This window comes from Alosa pseudoharengus, unplaced genomic scaffold (genome assembly GCF_046254945.1).
Source record: "Alosa pseudoharengus isolate Yale_2024_CS ecotype anadromous, Long Island Sound unplaced genomic scaffold, YU_APseudo_1.1 YU_APseudo_1.1_scf_2, whole genome shotgun sequence".
Classification (NCBI taxonomy): Eukaryota; Metazoa; Chordata; class Actinopteri; order Clupeiformes; family Clupeidae; genus Alosa; species Alosa pseudoharengus.
The window spans coordinates 25,382,932-25,408,348 of NW_027468663.1; the positions used below are offsets into that span (position 1 = coordinate 25,382,932).

Consider the following 25,417-nt stretch of genomic DNA (forward strand, 5'->3'; position numbering starts at 1 on the left):
CGAAGACGGCAGTGGCGGTCCTCCAGTCGGCCATTATACGTGCGGTGCACCAAACATGCATTAATTTCTCCCTTGACACTAGAGCCTTGAACCCCACACTGCCCAGAGCTCACTACCAATCTACGCTGCCTACCCACACTGCCCAGAGCTCACTCCCAGTTGACGCGACCTCTGCAAGCGCACAATGGATTTGACTGCATGCTCTGCATGTTTGACTGCATGTGGCATGCTGATCGACCTGACACTGACTTGTGCCTGTGGTTGTGGTGCACATGCAATTCATTCCAAGGTGGCTGCTATGCCTGACATGGCTTCATGGTTTGGCTCAGGGGGGTAATTGGGCGTTTCTGTTTTGGCTCTCCTCGAGCTGCCTGCCCTTTGAGGCTGTTAACCAGGCTGGACAACCGCCAAGCCTGGTGACATTACAGCGGCCGTCAAAGACAACGACAAAACCGCGTCGATCCAGAGGCGTGGCCTCAGCTTTCCATGCCATGCGTTCACTTAATGCATGCCTGCATTTCATCTTCAAACTCATTTTTAGGATTGTTTTATGTCTGGAGATTTAAAGGGAATTCCAAGCGTGTCCAAGTGTGTGTGTGTGCGTGTGTATGTGTATGTGTGTGTGTTTGTGTAGTTACGTGTGTGTGTGTGTGTGTGTGTGTGTGTGCGCGTGTGTATGTGTGTGTTTGTGTAGTTACATGTGTGTGTGTGTGTGCGCGTGTGTATGTGTGTGTTTGTGTAGTTACATGTGTGTGTGTGCGTGTGTGTGTGTGTGTTTGTGTTTACACGCTTGTCTGCCTGTGTGTGTGTGTGTGTGTGTGTGTGTGTGTGTGTGTGTGTGTGTGTATGTACACATAAGAATGTGGGGTCCATCTGACCTCTCTCCCCCCTCTTCTTGCGCGTGCGGTCGATGTGGTCCTTGAGCTGGATGCGGATGTGCCTCTCGTTGGGCAGCTCCCTGATGAAGGCGTGGGTGAGCAGCTGCTCCGTGCTGGGCCTCTGGTTGTGGTTCTTCACCAGACAGCTCTCGATGAACTGGTGGAACTTTTTGGACCTGTGCAAGCGGAGCAAGAGAGAGAGAGAGTGAGTGAGAATTCTCTTCTTCCCTTACAGCGCTTAACACAAAGTCACCTGAGAAGAGAGGGGGATTATGCTAACGAGAGGACAGGGATTTCCCTTAATGCATGGAAAGGTCAAGGTTCCATAAAATCAAAATCCATGCCATAAATACATGAAAAACATGGTGATGGTGACTTTTACGATCCATACTCTTTTTCTGGGCTGCAGTCAGTGTGCTGAGTCATGCTCTCTATCAAGGTCAGCATATCTATCAGCCTCTTCTGTCTCCCTTTCATAGTCCATAGAGACACCTCTGCACCTGTCTCCCTCTCATACTCCCTACACACAGCCCTGCACCTGTCTCCCTCTCATACTCCCTACACACAGCCCTGCACCTGTCTCCCTCTCATACTCCCTACACACAGCCCTGCACCTGTCTCCCTCTCATACTCCCTACACACAGCCCTGCACCTGTCTCCCTCTCATACTCCCTACACACAGCCCTGCCTCTGGCATCCGTTGTCTGCATTTTAAACGTCCTCTGTGCAGTCTCTCTCTCTCCCTCTTTCTCTCTACCACTCACTCTCTTTTTCTCTGTCCGTGAGCTTCTCTCTCTCCATGAGCTACTCTGTCTCTCTCTCTCACGCGCACGCTCTATGCAGCACATAAAATCTGTGCGCCGAGTGATTAAACTGAGGTTCAAATTGGTAGGTGTGCCTGAGCTGTCAGCACCATTTTTCACGCCGTTCGCCTTTTTGTCTGTAACGAGCCGCCGTCCGCTGTTAAGAGGCCACAAGAGAAGGCGAACGACACTGGCAGGCAGACAGGCAGGCAAAGCTGGCGTTCTCCCCCCCTCCTGTGAAAATGCATCAGCCTAATTCAGATGAGGATCAAAGATGACAAGAGAAGGGCGAATAGTGAAGAATGCACTTGAGAGAAATAGACAGGCTGAGGACAAACTAGCTTTTGGAGATTACTCGACTCCGTTAAAAAAGGCTGAGGCTTTTGAGACCAGAGCCAGGACTTAATATCGTGGAGAGATGGAGAGACTGAAGGAGGGGAACCTTGACCACCGGGATATGGGAGGCGGGGAAGGTCTAAGCCGTGGCACTCACCACTTCTTGGACTTGAGCCGGGGAGCTGGGTTCCTGGGGATGAGGAAGAGGGCACGCATCGGATGCATGTCGCACAGTGCTGAGAGAGAAAAGAGAGAGAGAGAGAGAGAGGAAAAGATAGCAAGAGAGAGAGAGAGAGGAAAATATAGCAAGAGAGAGAGAAAGAGTGAAAGAGTGAAAGAGTGAGTGAGTGAGTGAGTGAGTGAGTGAGTGAGTGTGTGTGTGTGTGTGTGTGTGTGTGTGTGTGTGTGTGTGTGTGTGTGTGTGTGTGTGTGTGTGTGTGTGTGTGTGTGTGTGTGTGTGTGTGTGTGTGTGTGTGTGTGTGAGAGAGAGAGAGAAAGAGGGTTATTTTTTCAACTATGACATGAGGCATACAATGTTATTGTATGCCACAATAAAAGGACAAACACACACATATTCTGTTCATTTGGCAAATATTGAGTGGTGTGTGAGCTATTTTAGCTCCCACTCAAATACACCAATACACACACGCTACAGAAAGAACCTTTGGGACAGTGTAGCTCCTCCTATACTAAATATAGCATATGGAGACCTAGATATTTTACATCAATTTCTAATGTGTTGTGATGAGATTCAGTATAAAAGGTTGAGTGTCAGTTTCTGCGGTTTCTACTGTCTATTTGACCATGAAACGCCGGAGGGGATCACGGGCCAAGAAACAGTGCTTATGGATAAGGAGTAGGAACTGCCACAGTGGCGACAACATGATACCATCATGATGTTTGGGTCATGATATAGTGTCACTGAGATTCCTATTATGTTGTTAGTCACTTTGGTTAAAAATGTGTCAGCCAAATGTAATGTAATGTAATGTAATGTAATATTAAAAGTAATGCCATTTGAATCAACAATGTACTGGCATTTCTTACTACCAGATGGGAGTTTCTGAAGCCATTTTGTCATGGTAAATTTGCTCTCCTCTGACTTCCTTTCCAATGTCCTCTGTGACACGAGAAGAATTGTGCATTGTGTCTTCATACGCCTCTTAATATTAACCGAATAAATATCGCAATACCTCCTGTGCTGACCCTGCGCCAAAACTATAACAATGAACTTACAACAAGTAGTTTTTCTCCCACCTCTACTGTGCCATGGGAAATAAAATGGCTTGATACTGTGGGTTGTGTAGACCTGAACCTGTAAGCCTGAACCCAAACAGAAACACCCCACCATGTTCTTTAATTTCCCCTGCCTGCATCCACAAGCAACCCCAAAGTAATATCCTCACACCTCAGTGTCTCTCACACACGCCCACGGAACCGGAGTCAGATAGAGGCATTCTGCAGAGCATCCCATGGCTTTCACTTTCATCACATTATAGCATCTCAATAAGCAGCACACATTTCCACAGTTTTGTACAACCAACTACATGTGAATGCCTTCAGTATTGTACTGAACATTGTTACATCATGAGCGCTGTGGAGTGTGTTTTGTATTCCAAGACTCTAGTTTGGATGCCCAGAATAGTACATGGTATCTGTAGGCAGCCATTCAAAGTTCATGTTTGGGCACTGGCGGTCAGCCTGCCTCTTACAAGCGTGTGTATCCATTTGTCATGGGACAATGAGGCAGTGGCAGCTTCGCTGTGTTGGTGTGCAGGTGTCTGTGGGTAGATAGTCTCATAGGGTGGTTTGTTTTGACTTGCGGTGTGCCAGCACTGGTAGTGGTGCACACCCAATTCATTCCAACTTGCCAATTTGCCACTAATTACCCTATGTTTAACTGGTTCAGCAACTTAATTTCAATGTTATTCTTCTGTTGCATTTTGGAAAAGCAATAAAAACTGACACCATGTCAGTCTGCCTTTCCACTCATGCTTTTCAATAGACTCCATCTCACGCCATCTCAAACAGAGTTGGTAGAGGAGGACTCTATGAGCTTTACTGGACACTGGTGTGAGCCTCTGGTAAAAGGTACCGCAAGGGACAATTTTCAGGAGACCACATGACAAGTGATTTCTCTTCATATGAGACAGAAATGGAGGAGAAATAATTGACAAAGAGTGTACTCCCCCACACACACAGTGTAAGTGATTGTCCCTGATTTGAGGAATGTGTTATGACCTCTGACCCCAAGGTCAGGAGATTTAAGATGAAACGACCCACATCGGTCAGTACAGCTGTCCAGTTACACTGCCCACCACCAAGCCCCCTACAGCGCAGGGCTGGCTGAGGACTAACACACCAAATCCTCAGCTGTCTCTCTCCCACATGGCTTCACTTCACACTCCCAGGAAAACAGCTGCTGCTGCCTGACCTCTGGTGTGTGTGTGTGTGTGTGTGTGTGTCTCTGTGTCTCTCTCTCTCTCTCTCTGTGTGTGTGTGTAATATCAGTGAGTGCCTAAGTATGTGTATGTATGTGTGTGTGTGTGTGTGTGTGTGTGGGGGGGGGGGGTGCTTGGCTGCCATCTGTGACAAACCTCCTATGGTGACACCCCCCACCCCCACTCCCCCCTGTTAATGCCCTGTGTCTGATGTCCACTCCCCCCTGTTAATGCCCTGTGTCTGATGTCCTGTTCTGGCACTCTGCAGCAGGTGACTGCTCTGTGACTTACGTGGGGCTCCCTCGGCCATCTCGATGGCTGTGATTCCCAACGACCACAGGTCACTCTGGAGAGAGAGATATATAGAGACAAAGAGAGAGAGAAAGAAAGAAAGAAAGAAAGAGAGAGAGAGAATGAGGAGAGTGAGAGAAAGGGAGAGAGTGAGTGTGTGAGAAAACAAACAAGAGCATTACAGCAATGACAAATGGCAATGGCAGACAGAAAACAAGGAGGAGAGAGAGAACATGAAGAGAGAGAGAGAGGGAGAGAGAGAGAGAGAGTAGCACAGTCACAAAAGAGGCAGAGTACGCAGTCAACACAATGGGCCCTGTTCACTGTGGGGCCTTAGCAGGGCACTGGGGTGCGACCCTGAGTAATCTCCCTATTCAGAAAGCCAGAGTGCCGCACCAGACGCCTTCCTCTACAGTCACTCTACACCAGGGGTGGGCAAACTGCGGCCCGCAGGCCGGATCCGGCCCGCCAAGCACTTTAATCCGCCCTGCCAAGCATTTCATTTGGTTCAGGCTGCTTACTATTTTTTTCCTGCGATAGACGACGTTGGTTAGCTTTACTGCAACCTGCTTTTCACTCTTCTTAGAGAACGTTTACAATGTCAATGTCAAAACATCATGCGGTGGGATGTGAGGCCCGCTGGCCAATTTTCAAAACCCAATATGGCCCTTGAGCCAAAAAGTTGGCCCACCCCTGATCTACACTCTCTCCTGCTCCGTGCTCATCATTTGCTGCTCTGATTACGTTCCTTCTGTGATAACGAGCCACTGCAAAACAGACCCGTCTCAGCTGAGCTGAGCAGCTGCTGGATGCTATGGGATGCTAATGTACTTGATTAGGCGGCGCCATCTCTTAACGTGGTCAGTGGGACATACAGCATGGCTATGAGCAGCCCATAATGATGGATGGAGATGGCTCAGGGGGGAGGCCAAAGTGTGTGTGCGTGTGCACACACACACACACACACAGGGTCTGTGTTCCCTTAACAAGCTATCCTTATAAATCCAATCATGCCCACTCAGACTCAGGAGGTTGTGGAGAAACGCGCACATTCCCTCCCGATCATACTTTCATGTTGAAAGAGAAAGTATGAACACAGAGTGCCTCTTTGTTTTGTGGGACGTAATATTTCCCCCGAGGCTAATTCCCACCCTGTTTGTTTTCAACAGTTGCATGCAACTACTGTAAGCTGTCAACGACCAACACCTCCCAATCACAGACAACCACAGAACAGCTCTTGTGTCTTGAGGGCTTGGCAGAAAACTTAATAACTTCAATGTTATTAATCTCGGATAATGAGTTTTGAATGATTCCTTCCATGTGACTGGAGTTACTTTTCCATTAAAACCCCTCCCTGACCTACACCCCCTCTGCTCTGGCCAGTTCTGTGGGGACAGGGAGCACCGTGTGCACAGGGGTATTCTGCCTCCACTCCCGTCCCCAACAACAGTGGACTAGGGCCCTGATCTGGCTCTGATCTGGCTCTCTTCTGGCCCTGTTCTGGGAGATCTGTACACTGCAGCAAGAGCTGCCATCTGGAGTACGACACCAGCTATAGCTCTTTCAGCCGGTGTCTGCGGAAGTCATTCGAAACAATGCTGCTCCTTCAGGCAGGAGTTTTACATATCCCAGAGTGCACTGGGGCAGTGTTTGAGACCGAGCTTGGCTGCTCCTGCAGGGGAAATGACATCAGCATCCACAGTCAGCGAGCGGCAAACTCTCAGCTACATCCTAAAACAGCAATAACGACACTCGCCATTTTCATGTAGTCCCACTTGAACTCGAACATGAATATTTTAGCGGGTAAGATGCGGGGGGTTGGGATGCGAATGTGTGTGAGCGAACAGATGCTTACTGGAGGAAGAGAGAGACAGAGAGACAGAGAGAAGAGAGAATATTTCCTCTTATATCCAGCACTAATTAACACAGAAAAACATGGACATGGAGAAACAGAAGAGAGAAAAGAAGAGCAAGAAGCGCTGCAAGTATGCAGGGAATTAAGACTATTCTCTCTCTGCTTAAGAGACTGAGATTAAGTATGCACTGTAAATCTGACAGAACCCTTTTAAAATACTATCTTCTGAGCCTAAAAGGTTTATGAAATATTTAAAGACTGAATGTCAGTGGAAGAGAAACTGAGGGTAGAAAGACAGATGTAAGAGACAGAGACGGGGAGATAAAGAGACAGACAGAAAGAGAAACCGAGAGAAAGAGAGAGGGAGAGAGAGGGAGAGGGGAGAGAGAGAGAGAGAGAGAGAGAGAGAGAGAGAGAGAGGGAGAGAGAGGGAGAGGGGAGAGAGAGAGAGGGAGAGGGAGAGCACACCTTGAAGTCGTACGTAGCATCTGGGTTCTCATCGCAGGCGATGACTTCAGGTGCCATCCAGTAAGGCGTTCCGATGAAGGTGTTCCTGCGGCCAACCGTGCGGTCCAGCTGAGCGCTCACACCAAAGTCCACTGGGTCCCACAACAAAACACCACAAACATTTACTCACACTGCTCACAACTATTCACACTGGACATCAGCACAACACAATTAGAACACAGTGACACTGGGCTATTTATTCCTCCTAATTATTCCCTTTATTGTGCTACTGTGAGCACACATAATGTCGAAGGAGACCGCATAGAGTAAGGCCATTTGTCACTGATGACCTTTAGCTGTGAAGACTTCAGTGTCAGCCCATTCAACTCATGCCTTTCACTGTGACCAGTCTCAGTCAATGGCAGACAGCAGGCTCATTATTAAGTTGAGCCAAAGCCATGCCATCACCAAGGTGACTGCTCTTACTGACCGGGCAGTAAAACCCCTGGCCTCATGCATAGAGCTTTGAGACGGTCTGTTTGGTCCCTCAGCTGTGCTAAGAGGCCATACGCGCTCAGTTCACTGGGAGCCGCAACGCAACGCAACGCAACGCAACAGCAACGCAACAGCAACGCAACAGCAACCAAGCAGGGAGCCCGGGGATTTCGACAGTGATTCTGACGTCACGCTGCTGAAGCCGACACAGCTACATATACCGGTAGATTAGAATGCGTAGAAATATGTTGGCTGTCTATTATTAGCTCTGCAGACATGTCCAGAGGCAACCCAGTTTTTAGGTGTAGCTGAATGAGGAAGGGGAGACTGTGTGTGTGTGTGGGGGGGGGGGGGTGGGGGGGGCTACACTAATCCTTTACATTTTACTTTAATTGTAGCTGTCAATCTCTTGTGTTCACTTGTAGACGGGGATGTAATGAGCGCCTCTGATGTGTCGGTAGATCTGCCTGATAGAATGCCGGGGGGGAGCAGAGGAAGCTTGCACACTGCTCCCAGATCAGGAGGAGGGAGAGCATACCGACATAATACAAATCAGCTTCAGGGAACAGCCATGCTAACAGATTGCATTTTTTATTTATTTATTTATTTATTTATTTATTTATTTAAACGCTCTCACATTATGGTGCCGCTCTGATGAACATGCCGCGCAAGGCTCCAAGTACAAATCTCCGCCCGATCCTCCATACGGCAACACACGAAACCCTCACTGTACTTACACCGCGTCGAGCATTAAAAGCTAATCAATTATTTACCTTGACAGTGCAAATTGATTTGGCTTTAATGTACTCGAGATCAGTCGATTGGTGCGCCTTGAGCTGGGTCGGTGCGACCGGGTCTTATTAACGGCATGCTGTGTGAAGGGTGCATTAAGGCAACGTGTCAGAAATAAAACATAAAGAAATGCTTTCAAGCCCAGGCCGCTACTTTGAGAGCGTGCTGGGGCAGAAGAACGGGGGCATTTGTTTGAAGATGTATAGGATCTAAACCGTGGTGGGCTGTGGGGTGTGGTGTGGGTGCTGGTCGTAGTGCTCACCGAGCTTGACCTCGGCATTCTCCGTGAGAAGAACGTTCTGGCCCTTGATGTCTCGGTGGATGACTTTGTGCTGATGGAGGTGAGCAAGGCCCTGTAGAACAGAGAGAAGAGAGAGAAGATGACACTCATTCAATTATAGTGCACGAGGAGACTGGAGAGAGACAGAGAAACGTGAGGAGACACACAAATGCCAAGGAGACACGGCAGAGGACGAGCTGTGGACGTGAGAGGGAAATGGCCAACACTCTCCCATTACATCTCTCTTAGACGGGGAGGGACAACACAGAGCACTCAGGAGAGTTTGGTCATAAAGACATGAGCAATGGAACTTCACTAATTGTCCAGACATCTCTGATGGATTCAGCACATATCGTTTTTTTTTTGTTTTTTTCCATAAGAAATTGAGTCGTTAATTAAACAATCAAGTCATAATTATAACCAGGAGGAAGGCCATAAACTTGACAGATGATGTTTGAGGGGAAATGATTTATGCAAGTGCTGAAAGTAGTCCTCCGAGTCCCAGCTCTAGAGGCCGACAGATAGAGGGAGAGGAGAAAGGAGCTCATAAACAGACCGAAGTGACGTTCCCATTTAATGTCTTAACGCACACTTTGACCAATCCATTATGACATCCTGACTGGAGACAGTTGAAATTCACAGAAATCTTCTAATGCACATCCAACTTTGATTGGCCAGACAGGGTTGGATTAACTGTGGATTGACAGTTGTAAGTGGTAAGCTATACTTGAGGAAAAACAGCTGTTCAGAACTCCCCTACTTGATAAGGAGTGTCCATTTTCAATCCACGTAACGCCGTGGATGGACACACACTTAGATGCACATTTTCTTTATGCAAATTGTTATGAATGCACTTACAATATGCAAATGAGTTAAATAGGAACCCAAAGAGAGAGAGAGAGAGAGAGAGAGAGAGAGAGAGAGAGAGAGAGAGAGAGAGAGAGAGAGAGAGAGAGAGAAAGAATGAGAAAGACATACCCTCAGGATCTCTCTGCAGATGTAGGCGGTCCACTCTTCTTTCAGAGTGTTCCCTTTGGTGTTCTTAATGAGGTCCGTCACCGACCCCGCCCCACAGAACTCCATCACCAGCTGTACAAGTAGAGGCACACATCAGCATTTCTCTCTCTTGTGTGTGTGTGTGTGTCTGAGTATGACATTGAAAATAGTAAACAGAGAGATAGACAGACATAGCCTACATACGCACATACGCATAAGTTCCTGGGCTTTGTCCACTGTGTGTGGACCTAACAACTAATCTAAATCAGTGAGGTTTTCCACATTATAGCCAAAACTCCAAAAACAACAAAGCAACCCAGACACCAACTCCAAAAACAACAAATAGCAACAGCACCAACTAACAAAACCAAGATGGAGTGCATTACTCAGCATATGTTCAAACTTCTTTATTTCAACAGAAAGAGAGAGAGAGAGAGAGAGAGAGAGAGAGAGAGAGAGAGAGAGAGAGAGAGCACAGATAGAGGGGAGAGAATGATGCAGCCCTTATGAACACAGGAGTTGCATATTCTCATCTATTCAAAGCAGAGACTTTGGCCCGTTTACTGATAAAAACGAATGATAAATATCTTTGCCTTCAACGCAAGTAGGACTTGAATGGGCGCATTTATCTCATGGCTGCCACTGTAGGCTATACATATGCACACGGGGACTTGACCTAAGACAAGCCGATGAATATGAACGAGCCGACAGAGGGAGGGCACGACTGGAGGTCAAAAGCTGTTCATCAAACTCTGGGTGAAGCAATCATTTGATGCAAGAGACAACACAATGTTTTGTTCTGCTCTGAATTGTCTGGTTAAGTGTAACGTGTGACACTTTTGACAAGATAAAATATGACTGACTCGAGTTTATATCAGGTCACTGGGCAGGGTTGTTTTTATCAGTGCTATTCATGCCGCATACTGATTTGTACAACGAAAGCACAGCTTCAGAACAAGTAAAGATTGGCCGACACACAGCAGCAGTTCAGAAGGTGAGAGAGCATTTTAGAAAGCCCATTACAGCTGCAGGAGAGCCTGACAGATCGCTGTGAGAGATGCAATGTTGAAACAGGAGTGTGACATTTCCAAAGCACACTCTCATTTGTACTGATTCCCCCTTTGATGAAACTTCAAACAGGGAAAAACGACTTAAATGAAAAAGATTATATTGTCATTTGCCTGCAGAGGCTTTTAAAGAATATCCAACTGTGGAAAAAAAAGGAGAATTGCCATCATCAAACATGATGTGAAATAGCCCAGTAATATGTTTCGATAGTACAAAAGGGTGCTGGCGGGGAGGAGAAGGAGGAGGAAGAGGAGGAGTGCGTCAGCTAATCCATGCTCGTTCACCTCCTCGGGCTTCTTTTGCTTAGTGGAGGCAGCGAGCCTCTGTAAGGCCAAGCGACACCAGGCTCCGGTGAAAAGGGCAACTGCCAAGCCCTCTCAGCACCACTGCTCAGACACCTCTCCTCCAGAGTGTGTGTCTGTGTGTGTGTGTGAGAGAGTGTGTGTGTGAGCATGTGTATGTGTGTGAGAAAGAGAGGGTGAGTGTGAGTCCCCTACAGGCGCCAGGAGTCTCACAGTCCAGCAGCTCGCTACAGGGAGGGACTCATACTCACTCTCTCGCTCACATACACACACACACACACACACACACACACACACACACACACACACACACACACACACACACACACACACACACACACACACACACACACACACACACACACACACACACACACACACACACACACACACACACACACACACACACACACACACACACACACACACACACACACACACATACATATTTTTCTCTCTCTCTCTCACACACACACTCTCTCTCTCGCTCTTTCACAAACTTTATCTATAGAAATGGGGTAAAACAGCACACACAAGCACACACACAGGATAATAACAATAACCTGGAACTATATTTCTGCTAACAGTAGATGGGGGTGGTTAAACCTCATTTGGCCCAACCACACTCTCTCTCAGCCCTTAGGTCCACCCTGCTCCCTGACCCCCTCAGCTGTCCCACCCTCCCCATGTAATGGCCTTCAGAGCCTTTTCACGCTACCCACTCGGCCAGAGCCCCGAGAGTGACAGGAGGAGGCCACGGGCCTCTCCCCCTCCGGCAGGCGGGGAGGCAGGCAGGGGAGCGCTGGTCTGGGTGGCATGGCGTGTGTGCAGCCAGCTCAGAGCCAAAGTCCTTGCTCTGAGAAGCGCCCTCGGCTGAAGACGCAGCATGAGTTAAATGCATTATTCATGCGCCTTCAGTTTGCCTTCGCCTGCAGAAGAGGCAGATCTGCTGTTTCCGAATCAATTTCTGGGCAGATATCCTCCTGCCAGAATAGAATGGGAAATGTTTTAAATCCCAAAATCCGGATGGATGTCACAAACAGCACGTCACTCTTTCATCCAACATTAGCGTTAGCATTCCACTGGCTCCCAGCCTATAAAAAGGGCTGGCAGCGCTAGAGAAAAAGTGAATAATAGCCTATATACTATAGCGCAGTGTGTAGAAATGCTAAAAATAACTGACAACGGGAGGAGAAATTGATCGGTGCTTATTGTCGGGATTGTCAGACTCAGAGTGACTCATTCTCAGACAGTCAGCCATCTCACACCCTCCAGGTTTATGCCCCCGCTAATGTATAAAGCATTCAGACACCCCAACGTTTACGGCGGGTGCCGAGACTCCCTGGGCTAAATTAAGGACTTCCTCTCTCTCTCTCTCTCTAAAGAAAGGGTAACGTGTCTCTCCTGACTTTAGACTTCTGCTTTCTGCTCCTTGCCAGCTGATTTTCCCCTCTTCTGTCTCTGGTCATGAAAGGGGAACTGTGATATAATTTCAGGCCACCGCTGACAGAGCTAGCCTGCTGAGCTGAAGTGCGTCTTAGACTGGAACTATTTTTGTGAGTCTGACTCTGTCAGACCACACCGTGGTCAATGATGCAGCACAGCAGAGAATAGTGCGTCTCGTACGAGTATAAAGTTCTATTTCAAAAGAATCTCAGACAAAAGCCAACAAGAAGACATGCAGTTTTGTTTGTTACCTTCTATGAACCTGGCAGCATGTAAACCTCTTTACCTACAGAGGATTTAGCATTACAACTGTAGATTTAGACCAAAGTCCAGATATACAATCCCCCTCAATTCCCAAAGCATTACAAGTGAAACTCAAAGCATTACAACTGTAGATTTAGACTAAAGTCCAGATATACAGTCCCCTCAATTCCCACTGGTATTCTCAGAAAAGAGTGACCTCAGAAGCAAAGTTATGTCAGTGTCTGTCAAGCCAACCTACTTCAGGTACAGTAGAACTACTACAACTGGAACTGGAACTAGCGGAGCGGAGCCAAGTGTGTGGGGCACACAGAGATGGGTAGTGCTACCCAGCGCAGCAGACACTCACTTCACTCCACACTGACACAGCATGACACAGCAGGATTTCCATAAGCAGGCCTGAGCTAAATGACTGGGTTTAGCAAGCAGCGCTGCGAAAGCAGCGCCCATGTGCAAAAGTGCTGAGTCATCGGCTGATCTAAAGATCCCCCAGTGCACTCCCATACCCCCAAGCCACCCCACCACCACCACCACCATCATCAGGTGACTTCACACACACACACACACACACACACGACTGATCACCTTTCCCAGGGCACGTCCAAACCTCTACGATTCCAGCGTGAGAAGACCTTTTCCTGTGCTGGGGGTCAACTCTATATTGGGTGTGAGGAAAAACCAATTATGCTGCAGGGCAGAGTTGTGGTTTTAAAGTGAGGTGCTTTAGGAACTCCCTGCTTCACTAGGTCTACTCATGACATTTTCACAAGTCTTAAAGGAGCGCAGTGAATGCACCCAAAGCATCCAGGCGGCTCCACACTGCACCCATAGCACCCGTCTCTGTTTGCTGTCTCAGCGTGACCATACACAGGAGATGAACACCAAATGAAGGGATGAGGGGCAATAAGCGCCAGCCGAGGTGGCGTCCAGACGGGGCTGGCCCGTACGGTGGTCAGAATGTCATCCGTCTCTGATCCATCCATCAAGACTGCAGAGACAGAGAGATGGGTCCTTAGACGAACTGGCTGCTCCTTATTCACTGGCGCGGCGCGGTTAACCCCCAACCCCCTCCTTAACTCGCACTCCGAGCCTCGCTATCGGCAGACCAGCCGCCCCCACTGCTGATAAAGCAAATACAATTACCCTGTCACTGCTGACGGGGGGTGGGTGTTTTGGCGCGACACCTCCAGATAGCAGACAAGCGAGGCACTCTCCCTCGGCTGCTCGGACGGAGTGATCCTCCAATCGATATCACGCACACGCAGAGCACCACTGCCCAGGCGCACACACACACAGGCACACTGCACACACACACACCTTGGCTCATTCAGCTCTCTCTCTCTCTCTCTCTCCCCTCCTAAATCATCCCATCCTTTGTGGCCACTGCACCGCAGGGACAACCAGTGAGGCATCCTCCTTTTCAGCCACACACTGTCCATCAGAGTCCTACGTGGCTTATGGCTGCAGAACGGAGTCTCCCAGTCTCCCATCCCAAACAAACACACACACACACTGTGAAACAAACATACACACACATTCATTCATATCCACTCTAAAGGTAGATACCACGCAAATGCAGAGCAACACTGTCCAGGCACACACACACACACACACACACACACACACACACACACACACACACACACACACACACACACACATCCACTCTAAAAGTAGTGGCATAATTGCTGCTCCAAGCAGCAGCCTGAGTGGGCACAGTACTAACATGCTGTCCAGCACTTTTCATTAGCGTAGCCGAGCGGCCCCAGGCCCACTGCACACTGCACTCAGGCCCCAGCAGCCTTCGCTCCCAACAGCACACACAAGGCGGCTAAAAGCCCCTCTTTCCAAATCTGGACTGAAAGAGCTCTCGGCAGGGTAATTAGGCGCCTGGACATCACTCGGGGGCAGCAGAGGCCGTGGTGGTCCCAGGAGATGTTATATTAGGGTATACAGGACCCGGTAAGACCCACAAACAGGCTAAGCAGCACCGGAAGAATAGACAAAAGGCCTGACTACAAAATCTCAGTTGTATGCCAATGCCATGTACCGAATAAGCGGAAGTCTAACATAACCTGTTATCATTTATCACACACCCATGTAGACACACACAATCACACACACACACACACACACACACACACAAACACACAATCACTTACCCAAAGCTGGTCATCTATGCCTGGTGGGTTCTTCTTGACGAAGGCACCATAGTAGGTGGCGATGTTGCGGTGGTGGGAGTACTTCTTCAGCATGTTGATCTCCGCCTTGATCTCCTCCTCTTCATCCTGCAACAGTGGCATCCATCACTACTGGCATGTGTGGCTCACCATGGGAGCATTTAGCAATCATCTTCATACACTGTAATGGACTGCATGCAACAGCTTGCGACACACACGTTGTTCCATGTAATGTATAGCCCACAACATGATGTAACCACCACAGCGCTTGATGAGTAACGCGTTGTTTCGTTTCTCAGCACAAGGGAACTGGCCTGTGCTGGACCTCCATGTTGGAAGACGAGGCCAGGCCAGGGGTCTGTAGATTAGCCGATCTCAAAGACATTAGACTCCGCTCTAACGTGCACCTCCGGGCCAGCTAACAACCCCCAGGAGACACATTTCAAACCTTGAATGCACTGGACACGGCGTCATTTTTAACTGCAGCACATTACTACTCTCTCCTAACGTCCTTCCTCTACCTCCCATTCTGTCCATCCCAACGTCCTTCTTCTACCTCTGTCCATCCTGTAGGTCCTCATGGAGAGCCGCTAAGACTGACACACATACATACATTCATACATACAGCTAAGAGACCACTGCACATTTTCTGAGGTCATCCTACTGTTGCTGAGTGACCTTTGAATGAGTTGACGGTCATATTCAAAATTAAGAGACCACTGCACATTTGAAAATGACGGTCAACTCATTCGAATGTCACTCAGCAAACCTTACTATGACATCAGAAAAATGTGCAGTGGTCTCTTCATTTTTTCCAGAACTGTACATACGCACAGTGAGGAGGACAAAGTTCAAGGAAAACATTGATCTATGGTTTCCCGCTTAATGGGCTATTGTATAGATAAATCAACAGGAAATAATGCAGTACAATAAGATCTGCCGAGCTTTCATTTACTCTGGGCCCGCAGTCCTGTGGAGAGCATAAATCATCACGCGGAGCAGAGCAGAGCAAATCAGGGGTCGCATCCAAAGCAGCCTCCTGCTCCTCCTCCTCCTCCTCCTACTCCTCCTGCTGCGGCTGCTCATGGATCCTGACTCAGCTGGGGCTCCTTCAGCAGGGCTGCTGCAGGTCGTCCATCTGCCCGAGTCAGGCTCCGGGGCTAAGGGCTCAGGACTCGACCCCACCTGGTGGAGGGAGGGACCTGCTGGGGCTGGGCTAGAATGCGACGGCGGCGGTCAGCAGGTGAAGATGGATGCCTCTAGGCTAGGGGAGGTGCGGCCAGGCTGAAGGGTGTAGGGAGGATTAGGAGAGGAGTGGGATCTCTCTCTCTCTCTCTCTCTCTCTCTCTCTCTCTCTCTCTCTCTCTCTCTCTCTCTCTCTCTCTCTCTCTCTCTCTCTCTCTCTCTCTCTCTCTCTCTCTCTCTCTCTCTCTCTCTCTCTCTCTCTCTCTCTCTCTCTCTCTCTCTCTCTCTCTCTCTCTCTCTCTCTCTCTCTCTCTCTCTCTCTCTCTCTCTCTCTCTCTCTCTCTCTCTCTCTCTCTCTCTCTCTCTCTCTCTCTCTCTCCACACTAAAACGTCTCGCTGGGACAAAGCCCACACAAACTACAGCCAGTGGTCGGAGTCTGACTGAGTCAGAGACTGTTGCTGCCCATCAAACCGCCATCACAACTGAGGCCTCTAAACTCAACTCATGGAGCAGGGATTTCACTCAGGATGTGTTGGGGAAATCAACTGAGGGAAGGAGCATGTTTCTGGGAGGCTGATGGCGGCAGCTTCGCAAATATTATCTAAGAGGCACAACGCTGTAACGAGCGCCGTGACTCAGATAAGCGATTTTTTATATAATGTTTAATATTATCAAAAGCGGCAGGCAGCCAGGGGTTGGTTGAATGGGCGCGTGCGTGGGTGAAGATGAAAGCGTGCCAGTAGGTTATGGGCACCCGCTGACTCATGCTGCCTCGCTGCGTCACAGGCACAGACTCACAGAGACGCGTCCCGGGAGAGAGGGAGAGAGAGAGAGAGAGAGAAAGAGAGAGAGAGATACTGTAGAGAGAGAGGGGTAGAGGGCCTTAAATATTCATCTGAGGAGCGACATACACAACAATGCTCTCTGGCAGCCCCTCCCAAACCTGCCGTCACAAAGAGCAGCACGATACAGGGGGAGATCGGAAAAGACACAGGAAATCCATAAATCAATAGATAGGAGGACAGATAAAGAGGACAAAGAGATCGAAAGAGAGAAAGAAAAAGGGATGGATAGATAGAGAGAAAAATAGAAAGAGAGATGGATAGGTAGAGGTTGGATGGAGAAATGGAGAGATGTTGACAGGAAGATGGGATGAAAGATGAAATGATGGTGTGAGGCCTTAGATGTGGGAATGGTCAGGACTCAGAGGGATGGAGCAGAAGGCACACTCACCCCAGTCACGTCCATGACCTTGATAGCCGCCAGCTGACCGGTCTTGACATGACGGCCCTGCAAATAAATAAATAAAAAGGTAAGTACATACATACATACATACATACATACATACATACATACATAACATACATAACATACATAACATACATACATACATACATACATACATACATACATAAATACATACACAAAGTGAAAAAGTTGACACTGTACACAAAACACAGCAAACATTGGCACAGTGGCTAGCGAGCCTTTGTCAAACATATGAGTTTTATGGTCATTCCAAAAGGCAATATGAGTGTGATGACCTGATGATGAGTCGCTTCTGCAGAGCTCAATCAGTGTCAGCAGGGAGTGTTAGTAATCAAGGAGGTCACGGTATCAGTGAGCTGACAACCCCAGATCATTAGCTGTGTGTCTTGTGCCTCCTGGGCAAGGAGGTCACGGTATCAGTGAGCTGACAACCCCAGATCATTAGCTGTGTGTCTTGTGCCTCCTGGGCACGTTGTAATAGCATAAAGGAGATAAGATACCTTGCCAACATACTGACAACTCAACCCATCAGCATTGCATGCCATAACACACACATCGAGTTTGTGCTTGTCAGTGCGCACCAAACTGCACCAGACTGTGATTGACAGTCAGATCTCACACAGCCCTACTCTGGTTGGACCAGAAGAACCGGGAACTGTGGATTTTTGCAAAACAAATAACATGCTCTAGGCTGATTTATGTTGTTCTGTCGGAGCATAGTGTCGGTTTCAGTGAATATGATCAAAAAAGTCTTACCAACTGCAGCTTTAAGCATAAAGGAAACTACTGTAGATGTAGCGCCATCACTGGAGTCAACTTGTCTCCACCTCCTAGTCCATCCCCTTCTCTTGCAACTTTTGTGTATGTAAAAGAGTGTGTGCATGTGTGTGTTTGCTTTTATGTATATGTGTGCTACTCTGCGTGTGTTTTCGCTTGTGAGTGTGTGTGTGGGGGTAATGGTATATGCGTGTGTGACTGTGTGTGTGTGTGTGTGTGTGTGTGTGTGTGACTGTGTGTGTGTGCATGTGTGCGTGTACCTGCATGTCTACTGTGTGTATGTGTGTGCCTGTCTTTATGTGTATGTGACCGCCGCAATTTGTGTTTGTGTGTGTGTGTGTGTGTGTGTGTGTGTGTGTGTGTGTGGTGTGGTGTGAGAGAGAAAGAAAGAAAGAAAGAAAGAAAGAAAGAAAGAAAGAAAGAAATAGAGAGAGGTGGGGATGTCCCAATACCATTTTTTTTCCAAACCGATATGAGTATGAGTACCGTATTTACATTTGTGTACTTGTCGATTCCGAGTACCGATACCGATATTTCTACCACAAAATAAGTAGCATAAAATTGCAATACATTTTCCTCTCTGCTCTGATTATTACAATAGGCCTAAACTAAATAATAATGAGTATCAAATAAAATATATAATATCAGGCTTTTTCAAACTAAAAAAAAACAAACAAAAAAGCAATTCTGTCTAAAACTGGCACTGTGTCCATATCTTAATTAAAGACATTATTAACTAGATTATTTTTGCACTGTCTCTCTCAGCAAAATATGACAGGGCAGCAAAACATGATTCCATGTGACCCTACTGTTAGTTCTAGAGACCTTTGTAAAATTGGTGTGGCTCCTTTAAGAATTTAGAGCAAGCGGCTACCTAGCGAGAGGTAAAGCGAGAAGATGCTTCTGCCAAAACAGAGTTAGTGAACGAGACTTATGCATTGTCTAAACTATTGGCCATTGAATAAAGTGGTGATTTTTCGCACATCTCTTGGATCTGCCTGTTGCTCATGACTTCAGATACAGTAGAAGTGAATTGGGCGCTGACTTTGGTCTTGGAGCATATAGGGCCTATAATTAAATGATCCGACTAATGTGACTATTTGGACTGAAATACACGCAGGGAAGGTAACATTTCTCAGTATAAACGACCAAAATGTGTGATAACAAAACACTATGCAAACAACATTTTATCTACTGAAACAGAAACCCCATGGAGTTTGTTTTGTATGCTAGGCTACACTCACGCATACTGTAGTTTAGGTGAGCTATAGTTAAAACACAAAACCATATGTGCAAGGGTATTAGCTGCATTCAATGCAGATACATGAATCTAGCTTGTTGTATGTTCTTTAAGTGAAAGACTGAAATAGCTGCTACGCTTCGCGAGTGGGCTTCATGAACGTGTAGAGGCTACAATAATTTAGGGGAAACTATGTATCGGTGGGTGGTATCGGGGAATTTTTATGAGTACGAGTATATGGGCCCAGTATCGGCCCGATCCACGATGCCAGTATCGGTATCGGGCCATTACTAGAGGGGTGCTCTGTTCATTATTCATTAGCCTACGTAATAAAAGTGGTGTGGCAGCATAGGGGACAAATCCTAGCCAAGAGAAACTAAAATGTCAGTGAAAGTCAAGGCATTGTCTGGGTATGTTTGAACAGCAGGGATTTAGACTAATCCTTACGGAACAATTCCACGGAACCCTTTAAAAACTGCACAGTGTGACTAGATGTGCAACGGCTTTGGGGCGTGAGAAATGCCTGCCTCACTTTTGTCAGATGGAAATGATTTTCAAAGTCTGTTGATTAGAGAAATGGAAATTGGTGTATGTCTGAAAGGAAAGGGGAGAGAACAAAATGTCTGTCATAATGTCGTTGATGACGAGCATTTCTGACACCTCTATGAGGAAATGACTCCAGGTTTTAATGGACCACAGAGAAGACCGGGCAGGGGGGACTCTGTTATTGAGTTAGCTTGTTACTCTGGGGAAAATACTGTTACATTAGAGTTCAGGCCCATGGCCGCCATCACCAACCACCCTACTTCCACTCCAGCCCGCCCCCCTATATCCACACTCTCCGCCAGCTACTGGTCACATGGAGATTTTCTGTAGGATCAGTCTGTCCCCATTCCAGTGTCACAAGGATCTTTTGTTCAGAGCCAATAATGGAATTAGCGCTAGCGCTAACACTAGCCCCAGTGTAGCCAGCACAGCAAAGCCTGAGCTTTCACAGTGTGGAGTGGACTCTTCAGAACCAGAGCAGATGCCTTAAGACAGGGAAGGAAGGAGCAGAGAGAGAGAGAGAGAGAGAGAGGAGAAATGAGAGAGAGAAGAGAGAGAGAGAGCCAGAGGGCAGAGATGGTGCAGGAAATAGAAACTGCACGCTGCTAGCACAGGAAGGCTTCTCTGCTGGGTGGCCGAGAGGTTGTTGGGACGGTGACCCTGAAATATGCTTGTGTCCTGGCTATCCAAATCCCTGTCCTCCTCCTGCTCCTCTCTCCGCCGGACGCAACAGCAAGTGACTGGGCACTCTCCCTCACTTCCCACAGGGGACCAACGCGTTCATTCAGTGCAACCACAAACACAAATTACTGCTCAAGTCTCTGTGTTGTGTGTTGTGTCTGTCTGTGTGTGTGTGTGTGTGTGTGTGTGTGTGAGTGTGTGTTCTGTAGGCAGTGACCTTGCTGAACTGCCATCCTGTCTCGTCTCACACATTTACCGAGACCTGTGCCAGGTTACCACTGAGAAATGGGTTAGAAATAAGACTACTTGGAAGCCACACAGAAATGAATACACACACCACACACCACACACCACACACACACACACACACAGAGAGAGAGAGAAAGAGAGAGAGATACAGAGAGGAGAAAGATGGAGAGAGAGCAAGAAGGAGAGAAGGAGGGAGGGAGAAAGGGATAGATAGAGAGATAAGAAAAGAACAGGAGATGGTGTGCTGCCACAACTAGTGTGCTGCGGGGAAAGACAGATAGAGAGGGCAGCCATGGCAGTTAAATATCAATAAAAACAAAATTGCTTTTGTCAAATAACACATTTCCCTTGTGGACATCTCTTTATATCAAACCAGCTACTAATGATTGTTTGTCAAGAGAATTCAGACACTGTCAGGAAAATGATACCACCAATTTCAATTCACTGTCTCTGTTCACATTCACACACACGTTCACAAAAACACACACACACACACACACAAACACAAACAAACATACTGTATAAACACACACACACAATTTGCACAAAACAACAAAACGCTAGAGACTATACTTGAGCTATATGCTCACTGTTACATCACTACCACCCTAGACATGACAATCTCAAAAGTCAAACTATGTCTCCAACCATAATAATTTACAAAGTTCTTTCTCAAAAGAACAGCAGGAATTCTTCCTGGGAAGCAGGCTATTGCCAAAGCCTGCCATCCTGACCTACTTCTGCACAATGCTGCCTCATACATGCCAGGGCTCTGTGAAAGAAGGCAGGGGGTGGGGTGTGTTTGTGTGTGTGTGTGTGTGTGTGTGGGGGGGGGGGGGGTAGATTATGTTCCAATCTTACAAACTGGCTAGATTATGCTCCAATCTTATAGATGGATCAGAGAATAATGCCCAAACTCATCACTTTGTAAATCAAAAGAAGGTAAGAATGAATGTGTGTTTGTATGCTTGTTTGTGTGTGGATCATAGAATAATGCCCAAACTCATCACTTTGTCAATCAAAAGAAGGTAAGAATGAATGTGTGTTTGTATGCTTGTTTGTGTGTGGATCATAGAATAATGCCCAAACTCATCACTTTGTCAATCAAAAGAAGGTAAGAATGAATGTGTGTTTGTATGCTTGTGTGTGTGTGTGTCTGTGTGTGTGTGTGTGTGTGTGTGTGTGTGTGTCTTCACTTTCTGTAGGTCTTATGTAAAACAGAGGGTAAGAGAGGGAAAGAGAGGTGAGAGGCAGACAGAAAGATTGAAGTCTCCTGTCTAATATGTTGTAATGAAATATATGATTAAGACCCCTCCCATTTCCTTGAACACATAAAGAGAGTGAGAGCGAGTGAGCGAGAGAGAGAGAGGGAAAGAGAGAGAGAGAGGGAGATAGAGAGAGTGAGAGAGCGAGTGAGTGAAAGTGAGTGAGAGAGAGTAAGAGAGAAGTGAGTGGGTGAGAAAGAAAGAGAGTGAGAGAGAGAGAGTGCAAGAGAGAGAGAGTGAGACATTGTCTACCAAGCAACCTCTCCTCTCGCTAATTCATCTGCACCTCTTGGCACTACCAGTCACAGAAGTGTCCAGACTACAGGGTCCTGGTCAAGCTCTTACAAAACCTCAAACCCAGTCCCAGCCAAGTGGAATCTCTGGGCACTAAGTTCAGTGCAGTAGCTAGCCTACATTTACTGTCACACTGAGCCCAATACTACTTCCTTCTAAGGTGGGAATTATTCTTTTGCTATTCCTACAGATGCCTTAGTCCATAGCTATTACCAAGGCTGTTGTCTCAGAGTGGTTCAAGTCTGCCACCCTGCTGGAAGCCACAGTCATCCTCAGCAGTGGCTGGTGAAGGCCAGCTGAAAGCCCAGCCCTCCAGGGAGCCATCCGCATTTAAAACATTCTGCTTTGGCACAGTGGCTCAGGGTCCTCTCCATCCACACCCATGAAGGGTCTGTGGGGGAGGGAGAGGAGCATAAGGATGAGGAAGGTACAGCCAGCAAGACAGGGTGCTGGTCCAATACATACCCTACAGCAGTGGTTCTCAAAGTGGGGTCCGCGACCCATAGCCAAGGGGTCCGCAAAATAATTTGCTTGAAATTATAAAGTTGAGTTTTATCATTCTAAAAATGAATATCTACAGATGATGCCCCTTTTCACCCATAAAACTTAGGTCATGAAGAACCATTCCTACTACTGCTTAGCTTGGCTTATTTGTTAGCCAGCTAGCTGATGAATGTGTAGAAATGTTTGAGAGTCAGTCCATCTTGTCAAGTGATACAAAATCCAAAACTGACCAAAGATGAAGTTGCACATCTGCCAAAAAAACATGGGATAGTGGACCTGTCCACAACTTCAGAGAATACAAATGACATGCTTAATTGTTAATTTATGAGGGGTCCTCGGAATATTTTCTCCCCCAAAAGGGGTCCTTGGAACCAAAAACATTGAGAACCCCTGCACTACAGGACAGGGTGCTGGTCCTATACATACTCTACAGGACAGGGTGCTGGTCCTATACATACTCTACAGGACAGTGCGCTGGTCCTATACATACTCTACAGGACAGTGCGCTGGTTCGACACATACCCAACAGGACAGTGCGCTGGTCCGACACATACATGTCCGGCACAGGGCCTGTGCCATCAGAAGACCAGGAGCCTAGCCTGCCAGCAGCCTACTTCCTCTTTTCTCCAGGAAACACTGACGCCAAAAGCGTGGTGGTCACCCATACACATGTGGGCCAGGTGTGTTGGGGTTTTGATGCACTGTTTATGTAGCGGGGTGGGGGTCACTCAAACTAGTGTAGGTTTGTCGCTTTAGCATAGCCAGTGGACTCCTGACCTCTACACAAGAGGATGGTCTATTTATCGCTGAGCAGTGATTGGGCGTGATCAGCAGACTGCTCTGGCGGGGACTAAATGGTGCTGCGTGTGTGTGGACTGCACCCAGAGGGGAGGAACACAAGCTGTGGGAACCCAGGCATGAATATGAAATGACCGCTGTGACCAACGCTGTAATGTACAACGCAGCGTGGGACTGGGCCATGCGGTCCACTGTTAACATCCCTGCGTATGTGACATACTTGAAGTTGTCCATAATCACACAGAAAGTCCTTTTCCCACAAGCACACAACACAATGGGTCTCTCTTATTAGCGTACTGGATTACTCTCACAAACACGTTTATCAGAGGGCTAACACAAAGACCACTCAGATGGCCGTGTTTGAAGGCACCCTCTTCCCTGGGAGAGGAGGCCTTCACACAGATGTTTTCAAAGCGAAAGAGTGAAAGAAGAGCAAACTATGACTTGAGCTATTGAAATACAGTAGCACAACAATAGCTATAAGCGAGTCGTCTCATGTCTCACAGGCAAATCATGTGACTGCTAGACCATACACATTATTAAAACATGGATACTGACATACATACATACAGAAAGAGGCGTCATCTGGTGTGTGTGTGTGTGTGTGTGTGTAAGTGTGTGAGAGAGAGAGAGAGAGAGAGAGAAAGGGAGAGAGAGAGAGAGAAAGAAAGAGTGGATGCCTTGGCTATGGTGGGATCTAAATACTGAGGCATGCGGCCTTTCACATAATTAAAAAATGAGCCGGCTGGCCTCATTCTCCTCTGCAGCTCCTAAATAGGCCAGCGAGCCGAGAGGAGGAGGGGCTGGAGAGGGAGGAGGGGCGGAGGGGTGTGGGGACACATGGAGGAGGGGGATCTCGCAAAACAGCCTCTTCTGATGACACCAGCCCAGCTACTCAGGCCCATTGAAGTGCAGGAAGTGTGGGGTGACCGTCTGCCAACATGTCCAGGGATGGCCAGAGTCAGGCCGATAGTCACCTGAGCATGCGAGTGGGGTGGTGGTGGGGGGGGGGGGGGGGTGATGACCGTCGGCCAGGACAGTCTGAGGTGATAAATAATGAAGGGCCACTGGTCTGGCCAGATGCTGCAAAGGGTCTTCTGTGACAGACACCACATGCTGAAACGCCTCTGAATAACACTGAACTGAGAGAACATAAGAGGGAATAATGCTAGCATAGGGACTTGTATCTGGACATGTAAGGGATAATGTATAGAACGCCGGTCATTGTCGGGAGATAGGTCCCGACAGGGTGAACCGGTCTTGTTCCGCCCTGAAGGGACCTATCTCCCGACAATGACCGGCGTTCTATACATTATCCCGCTTATTACACGGCTACTTACCAAAACGACCAGGGATTAAAGTGAAAAAAAATCGTTTGACTGAACTTTTTTCAGGCCATAAGTCATACGTTGTTCATATCTACCTATAGAGATAGCACCCCTTTTGCGGTCGCGACCTATTGGTTTTTAATGTACAAAAAGATGCAAACAGCAAAGTAAAGGGAGTATTCGCCTTATTCACACAGCGGCCATTGTTTAAACCAAAACGAGGCTACAGGGTACACTTACTATATAATTAATGCCACCTACAGGTGAATGCATAGAACATAACAATCCTATGGTTTGTGTACCCTGTAGCCTCGTTTTAGCCGCCAATGGCCGCCATGTGAATAAGGCGAATTGAGAGTGTTCTTGATTGAGATTGAGTTTTCCTGATGAACAAAAATATATTTTAGTA

General features: G+C 47.6%; 1 protein-coding gene across 1 annotated transcript in view; it reads right to left on the bottom strand.

The window, feature by feature from the left end:
* The window catches only part of LOC143133425 (TRAF2 and NCK-interacting protein kinase-like), a 101,990-nt gene that overhangs the window by 27,038 nt on the left and 49,535 nt on the right, over nucleotides 1–25,417 (bottom strand). The window contains exons 3-10 of the mRNA XM_076293190.1: nucleotides 17,291–17,347; nucleotides 14,854–14,979; nucleotides 9,597–9,707; nucleotides 8,601–8,691; nucleotides 7,073–7,203; nucleotides 4,750–4,804; nucleotides 2,175–2,253; nucleotides 879–1,054 (exon numbers count right to left, since the gene is read on the bottom strand). Of these exons, the coding sequence (XP_076149305.1) occupies nucleotides 879–1,054; nucleotides 2,175–2,253; nucleotides 4,750–4,804; nucleotides 7,073–7,203; nucleotides 8,601–8,691; nucleotides 9,597–9,707; nucleotides 14,854–14,979; nucleotides 17,291–17,347 (826 nt within the window). The remainder of the gene's footprint in view (nucleotides 1–878; nucleotides 1,055–2,174; nucleotides 2,254–4,749; nucleotides 4,805–7,072; nucleotides 7,204–8,600; nucleotides 8,692–9,596; nucleotides 9,708–14,853; nucleotides 14,980–17,290; nucleotides 17,348–25,417) is intronic.